Source organism: Nasonia vitripennis, chromosome 1 (genome assembly GCF_009193385.2).
Source record: "Nasonia vitripennis strain AsymCx chromosome 1, Nvit_psr_1.1, whole genome shotgun sequence".
In the NCBI taxonomy this organism is placed as follows: Eukaryota; Metazoa; Arthropoda; class Insecta; order Hymenoptera; family Pteromalidae; genus Nasonia; species Nasonia vitripennis.
Window position 1 is genome coordinate 9,170,043 of NC_045757.1, and position 13,899 is coordinate 9,183,941.

At 46.2% G+C, this 13,899-nt stretch overlaps 1 protein-coding gene across 1 annotated transcript in view; it reads left to right on the forward strand.

Annotated features, from left to right (window-relative positions):
- Positions 1–13,607, forward strand: part of LOC100120603 (locomotion-related protein Hikaru genki) — a 42,351-nt gene extending 28,744 nt beyond the window's left edge. The window contains exons 6-9 of the mRNA XM_008218087.4: positions 1,494–1,637; positions 3,572–3,781; positions 9,125–9,328; positions 10,838–13,607. Coding sequence (XP_008216309.1) covers positions 1,494–1,637; positions 3,572–3,781; positions 9,125–9,328; positions 10,838–11,043 — 764 coding nt within the window. The 3' untranslated portion in view covers positions 11,044–13,607. The remainder of the gene's footprint in view (positions 1–1,493; positions 1,638–3,571; positions 3,782–9,124; positions 9,329–10,837) is intronic.
- Positions 13,608–13,899: the final 292 nt, after the last annotated feature.

The window sequence follows — 13,899 nt, forward strand, 5'->3', positions numbered from 1 at the left end:
AGATTTTGCAAAGTGTGCCAAACGCAGCTGGGAGTAATGCATTCTCTCGAAAACCGGTCCGCGCGCGAAATGTTGGATCTTGAATTTGTAAAGTGGAGTTTAAAATTTTGAGGCCGCGTTGCGATAGCCGAATCCTGACTGCCTTTGCGACTGTGATCTCGCGTTTATAAGCCTCCTTGTTTTAACGTTACACAATACGGAGGTCGCTTTTGTCATGGAATTAATTTGGAACGTAATAACAAAGTTCGAAATTGAATAGTTGGTAGTAGGCTGTACGCACGCTTTGCGCCAATTAACGATGACCCAATAATACGGGCTAAAAGCACCGCATTGTGCTTCGCTCGTATTCGAAGTACTTCATTCGCGAGCGTCAATATCTCGCTGATTCGGTTGTGAATAAGCTTCATCAATTTTCGAATGCGTTTCGGAAAATTGATGAAGCAAAAGTGGCGTCGGATTTGAAAAAGCTTCGGAATCCGATGCGAATTTTGAAAAATTGATCGAACACCTGGTTGAAGCATGGATTTCATGATGTCGACGCACGCTCGACATTTACAACCCGACCTACTTCCAAAGTTAGCTCGATATCGAAAATCTTGAATAGATTAGCAGAGTATCGACTATACGTTTATTAATTCTCAGCTGTACCGTCAGATTGGACGACGGGATACGATTTTTCACGGATATTCAATGCGACGGCTTCGGCTAACTTACGATCTTTTAACAACTTGACGCTTTTGCAATTTCCGCTATCGTATACAGTGTACCAAAGTTTCAACGTGTATCGATCAACTATCGCATATTAAATTATATGCTCCAGCCAGGTGCAGCTTTGTAATAATAGCTTCGAAAATTCACGCCGACACCTGAAAATTTCATTTTCTCTCGACAGCACACACACCCCTTGTATAATATGCGAAGTGCAAAAACGTCTTTTAATACACCAACGTGGTATAAGTATGAGTAAAAGTAAAAAGAAACTTCGCAAAGAAGATTACAAGCGGAATCTTATATAAAACTGCTAAGAGGAGAATGTAAAGCCGTTGCTAATTAATTTTTCGAAACTTCCAAAGCCGGTATCGCACGCACCTCCAGCTCCCCCTCTAAACTTTCAGCTTTATCATAATCTGCGAAAATACGGCTCGGCAAGAGTCCGCCGCGCATTCGTAATTAAATTCCCGTCCGATAAACAACCAAGTCCACTTTCCAGCGCTGTACTGAAGCACAGTCAAAATCATTAACAAAGCGAGGCTGAAACCGGCTCTAATCCTTGACGTAATAACCCGCAAAGCTGCGCGCGCGCGTGAGCGTCGAAGAAGAAGAGGAAGAAGGCCGACGATTAATCCTGCGAGAACGACTGCCGGATTCCCAGGCCGAGGATTTGGGTCACTCGTAAATCCTCGACGCTTGAAATTTCCCGAATACACCCTCGTGCCTATACATGGCGAGCTTGCGATACGCAAAATATAATAGCCACAATGTTTCTGTTGCAGACGTCCACTGTCCGATGCTGAGCGCGACGGAGCCTCCATTGATCGCGAAAATCGAGGGTCCACGGCTGGGCGAGAGCGCGACTTTCGAGTGCCCGCACGGCTACAGGCTCGAAGGTGCTTCGAGCATGACGTGCCAGTACAATGGTGAGTAGGGTGTATACAGTGTTCTCTCTCTCTCTCTCTCTCTCTCTCTCTCTCTCTCTCTCTCTCTCTCTCTCTCTCTCTTTCTCTGTGTATGCTTCGCTTCGCTCTCCTCTCTCGCTGCTCTCAACTGATTGAAGTCGAGGTTCTTCGTCTCAGCTCTTACTTAGAGCCGCGGAGGTAGAGGGAGTGAAATTGCACGGTTTAATTTTCCGAGGTCGATGTTCTCCAGCGGAAGATTGTTCGAGGATGGATTTTTGTCGTACAGCACTTCATTTCAATCGCATCAGAAGCTCGACACGATATTCGCCCTGGGGGTCAATAGAGATTTCTGGTTAATTGAAACACGATCACATACGACTCGACGTACACGAATTAATCAAGCCATCGCAATTACCATTTGCATCCGTTTATTATCGGCAATTAATATTCGCGTTTATGCTCTGGCTTTTGTTTGATTGCACCGATGCCGAAGCGACGCGTTTCCCGTCGAATGTTTCTGTTTTTCAAGCCGTGTATATCGTGTCATTTGCGGTTTCGCTCGATCATGGGTCCGATTGTTATAGAAAAATCATCATCACGAAGCGGCCAATAATATTGTTCTCGATGAAAAGCGCAATATTGACTGAAAAAAGAGCAAAGTGCATCGAACTCGAATAGAAAATCACTCATCCACTTGAATAATTTACCGAGGGGAAAAAAAAGGATTGTATGAAAAAGAAACTTCTCCTCTCGTATTCCTCTTATACAGCTTCAACTCTTGGGGGAAAAAACTTAAGCCCGATACGCTCGCGAATTCAATCTCGCGAAAGACAGACGGACCGACGGAATATAAGAAGAAAGCCGCAGCCGTTGCTGCGGCGGTGGAATAAAAATGCTGCGTTCTCTTTTGTCTCTCCGCAATGCAGCTGGCTCTCTTTCTCTCTCTTCCTTCCTTTAATTAAATCAATCGATGCTCTTTCCCACGATGCTCAGTTTGCTTTATTATAGTTTCCCTCTCTCGATCGTTCGCTTTTCCTCCGATTTCGAGGAGTTCCTTATATTTTTCCCCGTAATCTTACTCTCCTCGCGTTTCAGCTCTCGATTTTCGGATGCACTTTTTGCGCCGACTGTATCGGGTTTAATCGCTTTTTTATTCGGTGCGAATATAAAACTAATCGTAATAGCGAATACTGAATAAACGACGACAGAAGCGTATAGCACTAATTCCAAAACACACAAAGCGTTTTTGTTCCATCTCTTCGCGTCGTCCAACACCTTACAGCTCCTTACTCCAGTTTCTTCTTTGTCTTCCACTCGCGCGCGTTATTTTTATCTCCGTCACCAGCGGCGCGAGAACGAATGCCGCACTTATCTTAAATCACTCTATCGAGGCTTTCTCTCTCCCTCTCGCTTGTGCTTCGTGTTTTCCTATACGTGCAGAAGCAGCACAAAGAGAGAAACTTTCTTTATTCTCGTTCGAAATCGGGAACAGCTTAGGAGGAAATCGTCGACGCTTTTTCCCGCGCCAGCTATCGGAGTAATTGGAGTCCGCGAGCGCAGTGTCGCTTTCGTTATACTTTCAATTTTTTTCCGGCTCACCTGCCGCTGTTGTTTGTTTTAATGATGGAGGATACGCGCTTTGGTTGTCGTCGTCGCTGAACTGATTCTCGGAGGGTCGGATTTTTAGGTCAGTTCGATGAATCGGCTGCGCGCGAAGTGGCTCGTTCGCTTTTTCATTTCGGAGGATTTTGTAAGGGGAGTAGAGCTTGTCGAAATATTGGGTCGAGTTGTTTTTTACAAATAATGAATGATAACTGTGAAATAACGATAAACGACCCGTCAGCTGATACTTTGCATCGTTATCAGAGTGTGCACGCAACAACATCATCGATGAAATCCACACCGATCGATAATCAACTAACGCACGGTTCTCCTCTGGCCTTATCGTGTTTCAGGTAAATGGTCGGCAGACGTGCCTCACTGCGAGGCGATAATCTGCCCGGCGGTGCAGCCTATGAACCCGAATCTCCAGCTGTTGGAGCACAACAACAGCTACGGAGGCCGAGCGGTCTTCACCTGTATGTGGGGCCATCGGCTTCGCGGCCCGCAAGCCATCAAATGCGGCAGCGACGGTGCCTGGAGCGGATCGATACCCACCTGCACGGGTGAGTTTGCCCTTTGGAATATTGATGCTTTGATGCTTGATTTCGGCGTGGAAATGGATTTTTTTTCGCGAAAGAGTATACAGCGAGCGTGATGTTTTTATTATACTCGGCTGCGGAGTTTCAGTTTCCTTCGCCAAAGACTCGCTTGTTTTTTTTTAGAAAAAACATGTATACGCTTCGGTGTAACGTACGATTTATAAAACTTTTCGTTTGATCTGGCTTTTAATTTTCTGTAGCTGGAACTTGTAATGGGCACTTATGTTTCATATACGTAAATACAAAATATACAGCTACCGGTGAGGTGATTTTGAACATTTTGATTAAGGTAAACAAATAATTACGATTGTCCCATTTCAAACAACTGATTATCATCATGAAAATATTTCAATTTATGCTGATGACTCGAGCGTTTCGACACCTGATCAAAATAATAATTTTTCGAATGATCGTTATCAACGATTTACCGAAATAAATCAAAATTATCTTGCATCTCCGAAAAAAAATCAACCAATTTCAGTATTGAATCGCAAGAACCCGCTTCAATTCTACGATACTCCAACAACGTACAAGAGCACACAAATAAACATTCTATAATTACACGAATCTGCGCATGAAATTAACATTAGCCCACGTCGATCTCGGCTATATAGGCAACCGTCTGGGAATTTCAAATGTCTGGTAGTCCGCTCGATAAAACCGCGACTAATTCTTCCTCATTTCTAGGTATATAAAACGGTCGCGCGCCAGGGGAGAGAAAAGCGGGCGCGCCGGAAATTGGCTCGTTATAACTTGGCTGACTGCGTCCGCAACTCGAAACTTATATGCGCCGCGGCCCAAGTGCCACACAACTTGGAAGTTCTTCGCTCGAGTCGTCGCTCCCTCTCTCTTTCTCTCTGTATGTAATACACATCGGGAGCGTGCGGTTTCGCGCAGTCACGCTTGGCTGGACTCATTTTTTCCCACTTTTATTATACGAAAAAAAAACTCGTCGTGATCTATTAGCTCCGAGTCGACGCGACTCCGGTTACTTATTAAAAAGACGATATTTATAGCCCCGCGTATAATATTCTCCGAGCAATAATTATTACGGCAACGCGAGACTGCTACTGTTACTATGTGCCGGGAGATTATTAATCACGAGTCTCTGATTCATATCCCCTGTATCTCACTTATTTTTCTCCTCGACGCGACTATACCCGCTTGGCTTTAAATTGTCCACTAAGTGCACATTACTCCTCACGCGCGGGACCTGATTTCTTCATAAATTGTCCTCGAAAAAAAAAAGAACACTCAATTCTTTTATCGCGCTACAACTCATTTCTCCTTCGCGAAATCCAAAGGCGCGGGTACGGAGCTTGCAAACTTTTCTCTCGCGCGTAAAATATAATATACAAGACACCTAAATGCCAAGTCACGCGGGTGGGTATATCAGAGGCGAATCGAAGCTGCTGCACACATGTGTGTGTATACAAGTTGCAGCTTGCAGGCGTTCGAGCATTTCTCTCTCTCTCTCTCTCTCTCTCTCTCTCTCTCTCTCTCTCTCTTTCGGGTCGACGGACAGAAAGAGAGAAAGAGTGTGGAGCGACTGCAGCAGTCGGTTCAACGAAGCATCAATTTCAGATGTCGACCGAGAGCAGAGTCATAAAATTCCTTTTTCGCGGCGTAATTAAATGCAGCCGACGTCCTTTGTGCCGGAGTGTATTTTCATCGGGTATATCACGGTATACATAGAGAGGAAAGCCACTTGGAAATTTGGTTTCGGCTATTTTCGCCGGAATATCGGCGAGAACTTTGAGTCGTGATTTTAATGGCGGGGAGGAGTCGACGCAGCCGTCTAGAGCTTTTTTATTGCGCTAAAGTGGAGACGGTATTGAGGGATATTTTTTTTCTCTTTTGAGAGATTTTTCCAGAGTAAAGAAGGCTAAGAGTAACTAGTGCATTTTATAAAGGGATTTGCGGAATACTCTGAAGAAAAGGTTTGAATGTTTAAAACGGGAAAATGCAGCGAGCTTCGCAAACTTAAGCACCGAGTAAAGACGAAATTTAGGTTTAACGGAACTTCAAGCTTTTGTCACTAAAATTAAAAACAAAAATTGCTTTTAACTTGGATTTTGATTTGCGCTTACTCGAGAATCGCGATATGTTAAAACCAAGCAGTATTGGACTAGTATCCTACCCCCTTCACCGCTTACTTTCATAAAGACTCTGGCCAGCAATGATGCGAGTCCAGGGCATATACTACAATAGAGACATGTGCCTGATGCCAGCAAGCCCAACAATTGAGACAGTATTAACATATACGTTAGAAATGCCTTAATTGTTGGGCTTCCTTGACCCACTTATAATGTAACTGAAGATCAGCCCTTACTCGAGCATCAGCTTGGCCACACACCGAAAATGGCCGACAATGAGGTTCCTCACAATAGCCCTTTCTCGAGACAAATCAGTCCTCGTCGACTGGCGACAGCACTTGTCTAAGATCAATAGAGTCTTACCTCGCACACACATACACACGAACGAGATCGACCGTTCGACGGGCTGACCTCGACGTGCACGACTCCTCGAGATCTACTACGTTCTCCCGCGGCGCATGTGTTTGATTTAACGCGCTATATACTCCGCCGCACTGCATAAACAGTCCGTGACGCGCATAGCGGACTCGACTTCGTGCGATTCCGTCTACGCGTGTGTGCGGCTATATTATATGTACAGAAGTATAGCGCAGGCTGTCGCGAGAGGAATTATTAATTCGAGAACTACGGGGCAGAGGGACTCCCCCGTACCATATATCAATTGTCGGGCGCGGACACGACTGCGGCGCGCGAAAGGAAAAGTTATCCAATTAGGTGTAGCGTGGGCTGATTATATCCTCTCGAATGTACAGCCCTGGTAGAAACGTTAACGGTTAATAAGTTTTGGGCCACTTAGCTAAGTTATGGTTAACAATTTAAATAAATAAGAGTTTAAACATTATAAATGCATAGATATACGCATTAACTCAAGATAAAACAGAACATTTGATTGACATTTGTCAAATGACTGTTACAATCCAGAAATTATAGAAAAATATCTTGCAATCGTGAAAAATCCAAATATATGTAATAAAACATGCAAACGTATAATAAACACGCATCACTAAAATATTAGCAACATTTTGCTTTATTTTTTTACATTCAAATTTGATAATAATGGTCAACTAAACTTAACCTTTTACCGGTTTTCACTCGTTAATTTTCTACCAGGGAGGGGGCGTTATTCTTTTGTCCTGGTCGCGTTGCGTTAACGTTCGTCGACAAGTTGCTCATTGGTGATTATCCTTTTTGTTTTTGGATTTCCGCGTTTGCGGAAATTTTTTCTCCGTTCAAAATCCAATCAGCCGTCCCGCGCGAAGAGAAACAAAGGGAACAACATAATACGCATTCAATCACCGCGCGCGCTTGAAAAACTAATTATTTGGCATTTTTTTCTCCGCCGCCCGTCGCCCTCCTTATATTGCTTTTCTCGTCCGCTCGCTCTTAGTGCTGAGAGAGAGAGAGAGAGAGAGAGAGAGAGAGAGAGAGAGAGAGAGAGAGAGAGAGAGAGAGAGAGAGAGTAATAAAAACCAAAGCGGAAATTTCGTCCTCCCTCACCGCTTCTAATTGCGCCAGCGTCCCGCATTATATGCTTTTTCGCGCCCGCTTCACTCCCCCACAGCGTTACATTCGCTTAATTTTCACTTCATTTAACATCGGGCGAGTTTCTTCGCCCCGATGTCCTAAGAAGACGAGATGACGCCTGGGCTTTTATTGTACATGACAATCGCTTGAATTCTGTGCTCGAGAGAGCAAAAGACGTACATAAAAGCTGACTTGGATTAATTCTATCATTTAGGTAAATAAATCCTCCCGAAAAATCGGCCGACGCCCACGCTTTTAATAGCAGCTCTAAAATATATGGTTTACTATACCCTCGACAACGTTTATACCGCTCTCATAACGAGGCCGAATTTGCCGTCTGATCGGCACTAAACTCGATTCCCGACTGCCCTTACACGTCGCTCCGCACCCTCGACAGTCCTGCACCCCTGGCAGCTTGTCATATTCGCCGCGCCGTAATCAGCGATTCACGATCTCTCTCCCGCACACGCACGTATACACGCGGCGATAACTATTCTCTCCCCGTCGGCATGCATGGCGAGGAAAAACTTTCAATAAAAGCTCTCTACGTCTCAATAAAGCGGATCTTTATCAGCGCGCGCGCAGCCGATAAGAACCGCGCGTAATTACAAATAACAGTGGTTCAATTTTCCGCTGAGGCCTGCTCCCTCTCCTCGGGGAATCGCGGGCCGTGTAGGGCATCGAGGGGGGGGGGGGGGGAGAGGGATGATCAGCCCTGCTCGCGTCGAAAACTAACGAAGGAGCTGCGCACGAGAAGGAGAAAGTTCGGGCTAGCGAAAAGTACATCTCGAGGCTGGCAACTTCGTCCCTTGGAGAGAGAGGTCGGTGTAATTCGAGGACTCTTGGGCTCCGGTAATCCTTTGTGGAAGAATTCTATCTTTTTTTTGCTGCTGCGGGTTTTAGCAATTCTTGATTGGGAGTTAGAGGGTTGTCGAGAGGTTTATCGGTCCTGTGGAGAAAAGTTTGTTTGTTCGCTGCTCGTGAAATCAAAAATAAATATTTCATGCACGTGAAAAATGTCTCTACCCCGGGCGTCAGTCGGCGAATAAAAAGCCGAAACCGGATTCCTCTCGAGTGAGAGCCGGCCGTCTCTCAAAATCATCCTCGAAAATACCAGCGCGACAGCGCGTCTTCTTTTCAGCGGGTCACGCGGTGCGCATCGTCCCGTGTTATAACTCGCGAGCTATCCTTTAACGGCTCGAAGCTTCCTCGAAAAGTTTAAGCCGCGTATTTTCCCTGTCTCTCTGGCTTCCTCTTTCTCCGACTGTGCCTCGCGTTTCCAGCAGCACTTCCTTTCCGTAATTCTAGACTTTCGCTCGCGAGTATTTTCCCTACTTTCGGCTGCCGGCTCGCTTGGCTCGTTGCCTCTTGTTCGGCTCTCTCGCCGCCGAGGGAATGTAACGATCCGAGAGAGAGAGAGAGAGAGAGAGAGAGAGAGAGAGAGAGAGAGAGAGAGAGAGAGAGAGAGAGAGAGAGAGAGAGAGCACTGCCCGGCAGCGAGGAAATTGCAGGGCCACTTATTGCCCCGTAGAAGAGCGCTTTCGCAGCTCGCGCTAATAGAGACGCTCAGGTGCTCTCTCCCGCCTTTAAAGCTCGCTATAGAGTCTTTTGAATCGGCTGCAGCAATTTTTCGACGATTTCGAAATGTCACCATCGGTCTAATCAAGCCGAACGCTCTCTGTTGCAGAAATAACGTGTCCAACGCCACCGGTGCCAAAGAACGGCCGCATAGTGGATCACGAGCAGCAGCTGCGACAGCAGCACTCCAAGCGCAGAACGCATCGAGTTGGCGCATTGGTGCGCTTCTCCTGTCTGCCAGGCCATCAGCTCATCGGCCAGGCTTCGGTTATCTGCACCGAGAACGGCACGTGGTCGCATCATCCGCCAATCTGTGAGTTATCTGGCTTTGTTGTATCGTCGATGCGAATCGATATTCGCGAGCGAGAGATTTGAAATAATACAGTTAAACTTACGCGAAAGAGTTTTTCCTACAATTATACGGTTTATTCATATCTCCGCGCGAGAATTGCAGCAGTCAGTCTAGACAATCCGATGGCTAAATTGGCCGGTCTATCGATTGCCTTTCGTCTGACCCTCGTAATTACGTTTCACGTTTGCTTTATTACGACCGGTTATCGAGTTCGTTTTCAACTCACGTTTTTGCAGAGTGGAACGCTCTCGTTTATCTTCCGCCATCACCGACAAACTCTCCTATTCAGCTCACAATATCTCGAGACGATTGTCGCTCAACGTTTCGAAAATAGCACACAATCATCCCTTATTGCTAGCTCACACCACGCAAAAATACAACACTTACGTATCGTCCGAACAACTTCCGGTCTGCCGACGCTCCCGCAGCTTTCTGCTGTATACCAAATGGGTTATCGCGACGGAACCGTAACAGTTGAAGCGGAAGCAGGCCGCGAAAGCAATATCCGTCTTTACGTCCAACTGTTCCTCCCCAGCGTCCACTACTTTCCAATTCCTCTTACACACACGCGGTACAGGGGCTGCTACAACGCAGACTTTGCTACACAGCGATCGACAGACGGCCCGCATATATCATTTCTCGCTTTCTTTGTAGTCGTCTCGTGAGCGCCGCAGACTAATTGCCCCGTTACGCGCGGAAGCAGGCCTCCGAAAGTCATTTGCTCGAGCAAACGCAATTTCGATTCTGCACTGTGGGTGTGTGTGTGTGTGTGAGAGCTTTCGTTCGGTTGTCTGGTCGAGGCGAAGGGATGGATGTTTGAGAGGCAGACGGTAGAGCGGAGGGTTCTTTGATGAGGATCGAGTCTGTTAAATGTTGGCTTTAAGTAGTATAGTACGACGAGAAGAGAGACTATGTGTGTGTGTGTGTCTGTGCGTCTGGAAAGTCATCGCGAGAGTGCGTTTGAGCTTGAAATTGAATCACTAGATGTTTTGAGAGGGTGTGCAGTAATAGAGAGATAACGCTTAGATTAGTCGGATGTTATCGCTGTGTAGACACTGGAAGAAAATATTTTAGTGTGGAATATACTAGGCCCTTTTTTGTTTCGAAAGATTTCATTTATCGCTGTATTAGCCGTGCAGTATAACTGAAGCAGATAATGACGTTAACAAACAAGTTTACACACAGCTTGTAGAATGTGAGCCGGCTATGGTTGTGGTCGTGTGTTGCGTAACTAATTTTCATTGTTCCATTATGTAACGCACGACCCTTTATGAGGCCACATAAACTGTTCACCAAGAAGCTTTCACTATGAACAAAAACGAGTAGCTTGTAAATTAACAATTTCGCCACTCGCATTCGGTGTAACTAGGTCGCATGGAAACTCACTGGTAACATAAACAGTGCTTTCAATGGCACCATCCCGCACCGACTACAATAAACGAGTAAACAGTTAACTCTTATGATTCTCAGGTGATGTGAGGTGTCCCTACCCAGGTGATCCACCGCACGGGCGCATCGCGCCCCTGAAGTTCTGGTACAAGTCCGGCGACACGATCCAGGTGACCTGTTCTCCAGGTTACGTGACGCCCTTGGAACCAGTTCGAAAACCGACCTGCCGCGAAAACGGTATCTGGAGTGGTCCACCGCCGCCTTGTCGCTCCTACAGGGACGTGTGATTGAGTCCCGGTGCTATCGCCGAGCTAACCCAGAGCGGCGGAGAATAAGAGAGAAGCGCCGCGCGACGACGGAGAAGAAGAATTATCGGGCGCGAGGAGGAAAACAACGAGCGACGCGCGTGACCTGCCTCGGCGATGCTTGCTGCAGGTCGCTCTCTCTCTCTCTCTCTCTCTCTCTCTCTCTCTCTCTCTATCTCGACGCGGCTACTGGAAAAATACCGAGGGCAGACGAAATTACCCGCGAGTCTCTGGCAAACGAACCGACTGGCTTTTTTCTATTATCTAGCCCAGTAGGTTCCTTCTCATTCTCTCTCCCTATTATCGTCTGTGTACATATGCATATGCACTTCCATAGGCCTTTTAGAAAAAAATCGACTTTTCAACTCCAACGGGGAATGCAAATGAGAGAGCTACGCTTGGCGCAAATATTTTCGGTGCGAGTGTACGCGCGTACACAGCAAAGCGCGAATAAACGCCGGGCAGCGCTCGGTCGGTGGCAGTTTCGGGACGAGTTCGGAGAGCTGGAAATGGGACGAGCCGAAAACAAGCGCGAAATCCTCGAGCTCAGAGAGAGAGGAGGTATTCCGAAAGTAGAGAAAGAGCTAGAGACGAGTTTATGTCGTGTTTGCGAGCGAGCGCACGTGACCTCACTCTCTCTCTCTCTCTCTCTCTCTCTCTTTCTCCCTCTCACTCTCTCTCTCGCGCGCGCGCGAGAACAAGACATCGAGGGTGGTCTCGCGCACTGGATGTTGCAGCGGTGCTGTAGCTCTGTCTCGTGCATGTATATAAATGTGTTTGCACGAGAGAGGAGGTAAATAAACGGTAAGAGGATGAGAGAGAGAGAGAGAGAGAGAGAGAGAGAGAGAGAGAGAGAGAGACAGGCGAAAAACAAGGGAATCGTTCGTGCGCGCGAGAGGATCTGTGCAAATGTCGCCGCGGCTCTGAGACGGATCGGAATTATTCGGCCTGGCCTGTCTCTCCGCAGCGGACGTGTATTCCGAATCGGCGGTATACTATAAAAAAAATGAGTATAAATAGTTCCGAAAACCAGCAGCGACATCACGTAGAGTTAACCTGCGGCGCGTTATGCTACGCTCGACGAATAAGAAAATAAATAGGAAAAGCTAACGTGGAAACGAATAGCAAGCACGAGACTTGTTTACGTCGCAAGCTCCACTTTTTCCGGCGAGCGGAGGAGAGACGCGGTTTTCGGGACTGAGAGCAACGCTTCATGTGTACCGATACACAATATCTATAATTGCGCTCGGCGAGAGTACTATTTTTGTACTACGTCCTCAGAGATGAGCGACGATAGAATTCTTCCGAACGATGATACGAACGAGAAGATTACCCGACAAGCTGAATTAAAAAAAGCCAATTTCCATCTGTTAATCAACAAGCCTGACAAGACGGAAAGAGAGAGAGAGAGAGAGAGAGAGAGAGAGAGGGAGAGAGAAGAGTGAGCACAAGAGATTAATTAAGCTCCAGCCCTCGAGTCGGTCGGTTAGAGAGAGAGAGAGAGAGAGAGAGAGAGAGAGAGAGAGAGAGAGAGAGAGAGAGAGAGAGAGAGAGACGGAGCACATATACATAAACCGAGGAGGCCGTGTGCGCGAATGGCGGCCGCGGCCGTGTGTGTAAATATTAATTCCGCAGCGTGCGGCCGGCTGGCCTAGTGTGCGTGTACGTATATAAATGAGGTTAGTTCAGAGAAACGCGGCCAGAGAGAGAGAGAGCTATATATGTATACATGCATAGACGCGTATTTCCAGGACGAGCGAGAGCAGCGGGCGTGCACAGTTGCTATATAGCTTAAGCGCCGCGCACGAGAAACGGCATTAAGTGAACTCATTAGCGGTATTATCATTTTAGAGTACGACGACGATGACCTCTCGCCTGATGAGCAAACTGCCTGCGAGACAGGTGTATTCTACGAAGCTGCTGTACTTCATTTTGTACGTGTGGGCTATTATACTTATACGATATTATAATTATTATTATTATTACATTTAGTGGGTGGCCTGAGGTGCGTTGGTTGTCTTATCGGCCTCAGCTCTATGATGGGTCATCGAGGGAATCGAATTTTTGAGCTTCGTTTGCAATGAATCACGCTTGATGGGAATGTTTGCTGACACCGTACACGAATGTTTGGTACAAACAAATGTTGTTCTTTCGAATTAAAAATCAGTCCATGAAATTCGCGATATTTAACCGTGTATACTCGATGACCCAATTTCGGCGATCTCATCAAAAGTTCACGCCCCGTATGATAGTTAATCACGAGATAGTCAGGAGCAACGCGTGACAAATGTTTGTACCTTTTGTTTATCAGAAAACCAAAGACTGTAGAAGCTAGGAAAATAAACATCGATTTTGTTGTTCTCAAGTAGGTATGCGTAAAAGAGCTGACAACAAACATTGGGTTTTAAGTATGGACAACGAAAAGGCTTGTTCATTTGCTGTTCGAGAGCATCGAGTCGTGTTTTAGCGCAAGTTTATCCATAAGAAATATTTTAGAACTTATTCCTTTCATATCGATGTATAATAAAGTACTGTTTATTCTTTAAGCCGTGTACTTTCTTTTGAGAATATAACCTTCGTATTTTTCCCTGCCATCCACTCTTTTATCTGGTTAACTATAAAAAATGAAAAATACGATACGAGGTAAGAAAAGCGAGCGTCTGCGGAGAAAGAGTATTGCAAATACCTTCTTTAGAGATGACAAATAGAATAAAAATCCTTTATTCATGGCTCGATCGCTTTATATTTTTCAAAATAAACTTTTCTCCTTCCTACCCTTCCTCTCGAGCTGAAACACTGGGTAATCCGATTTTTCGAGAATCAAAATTCCGACCTCAA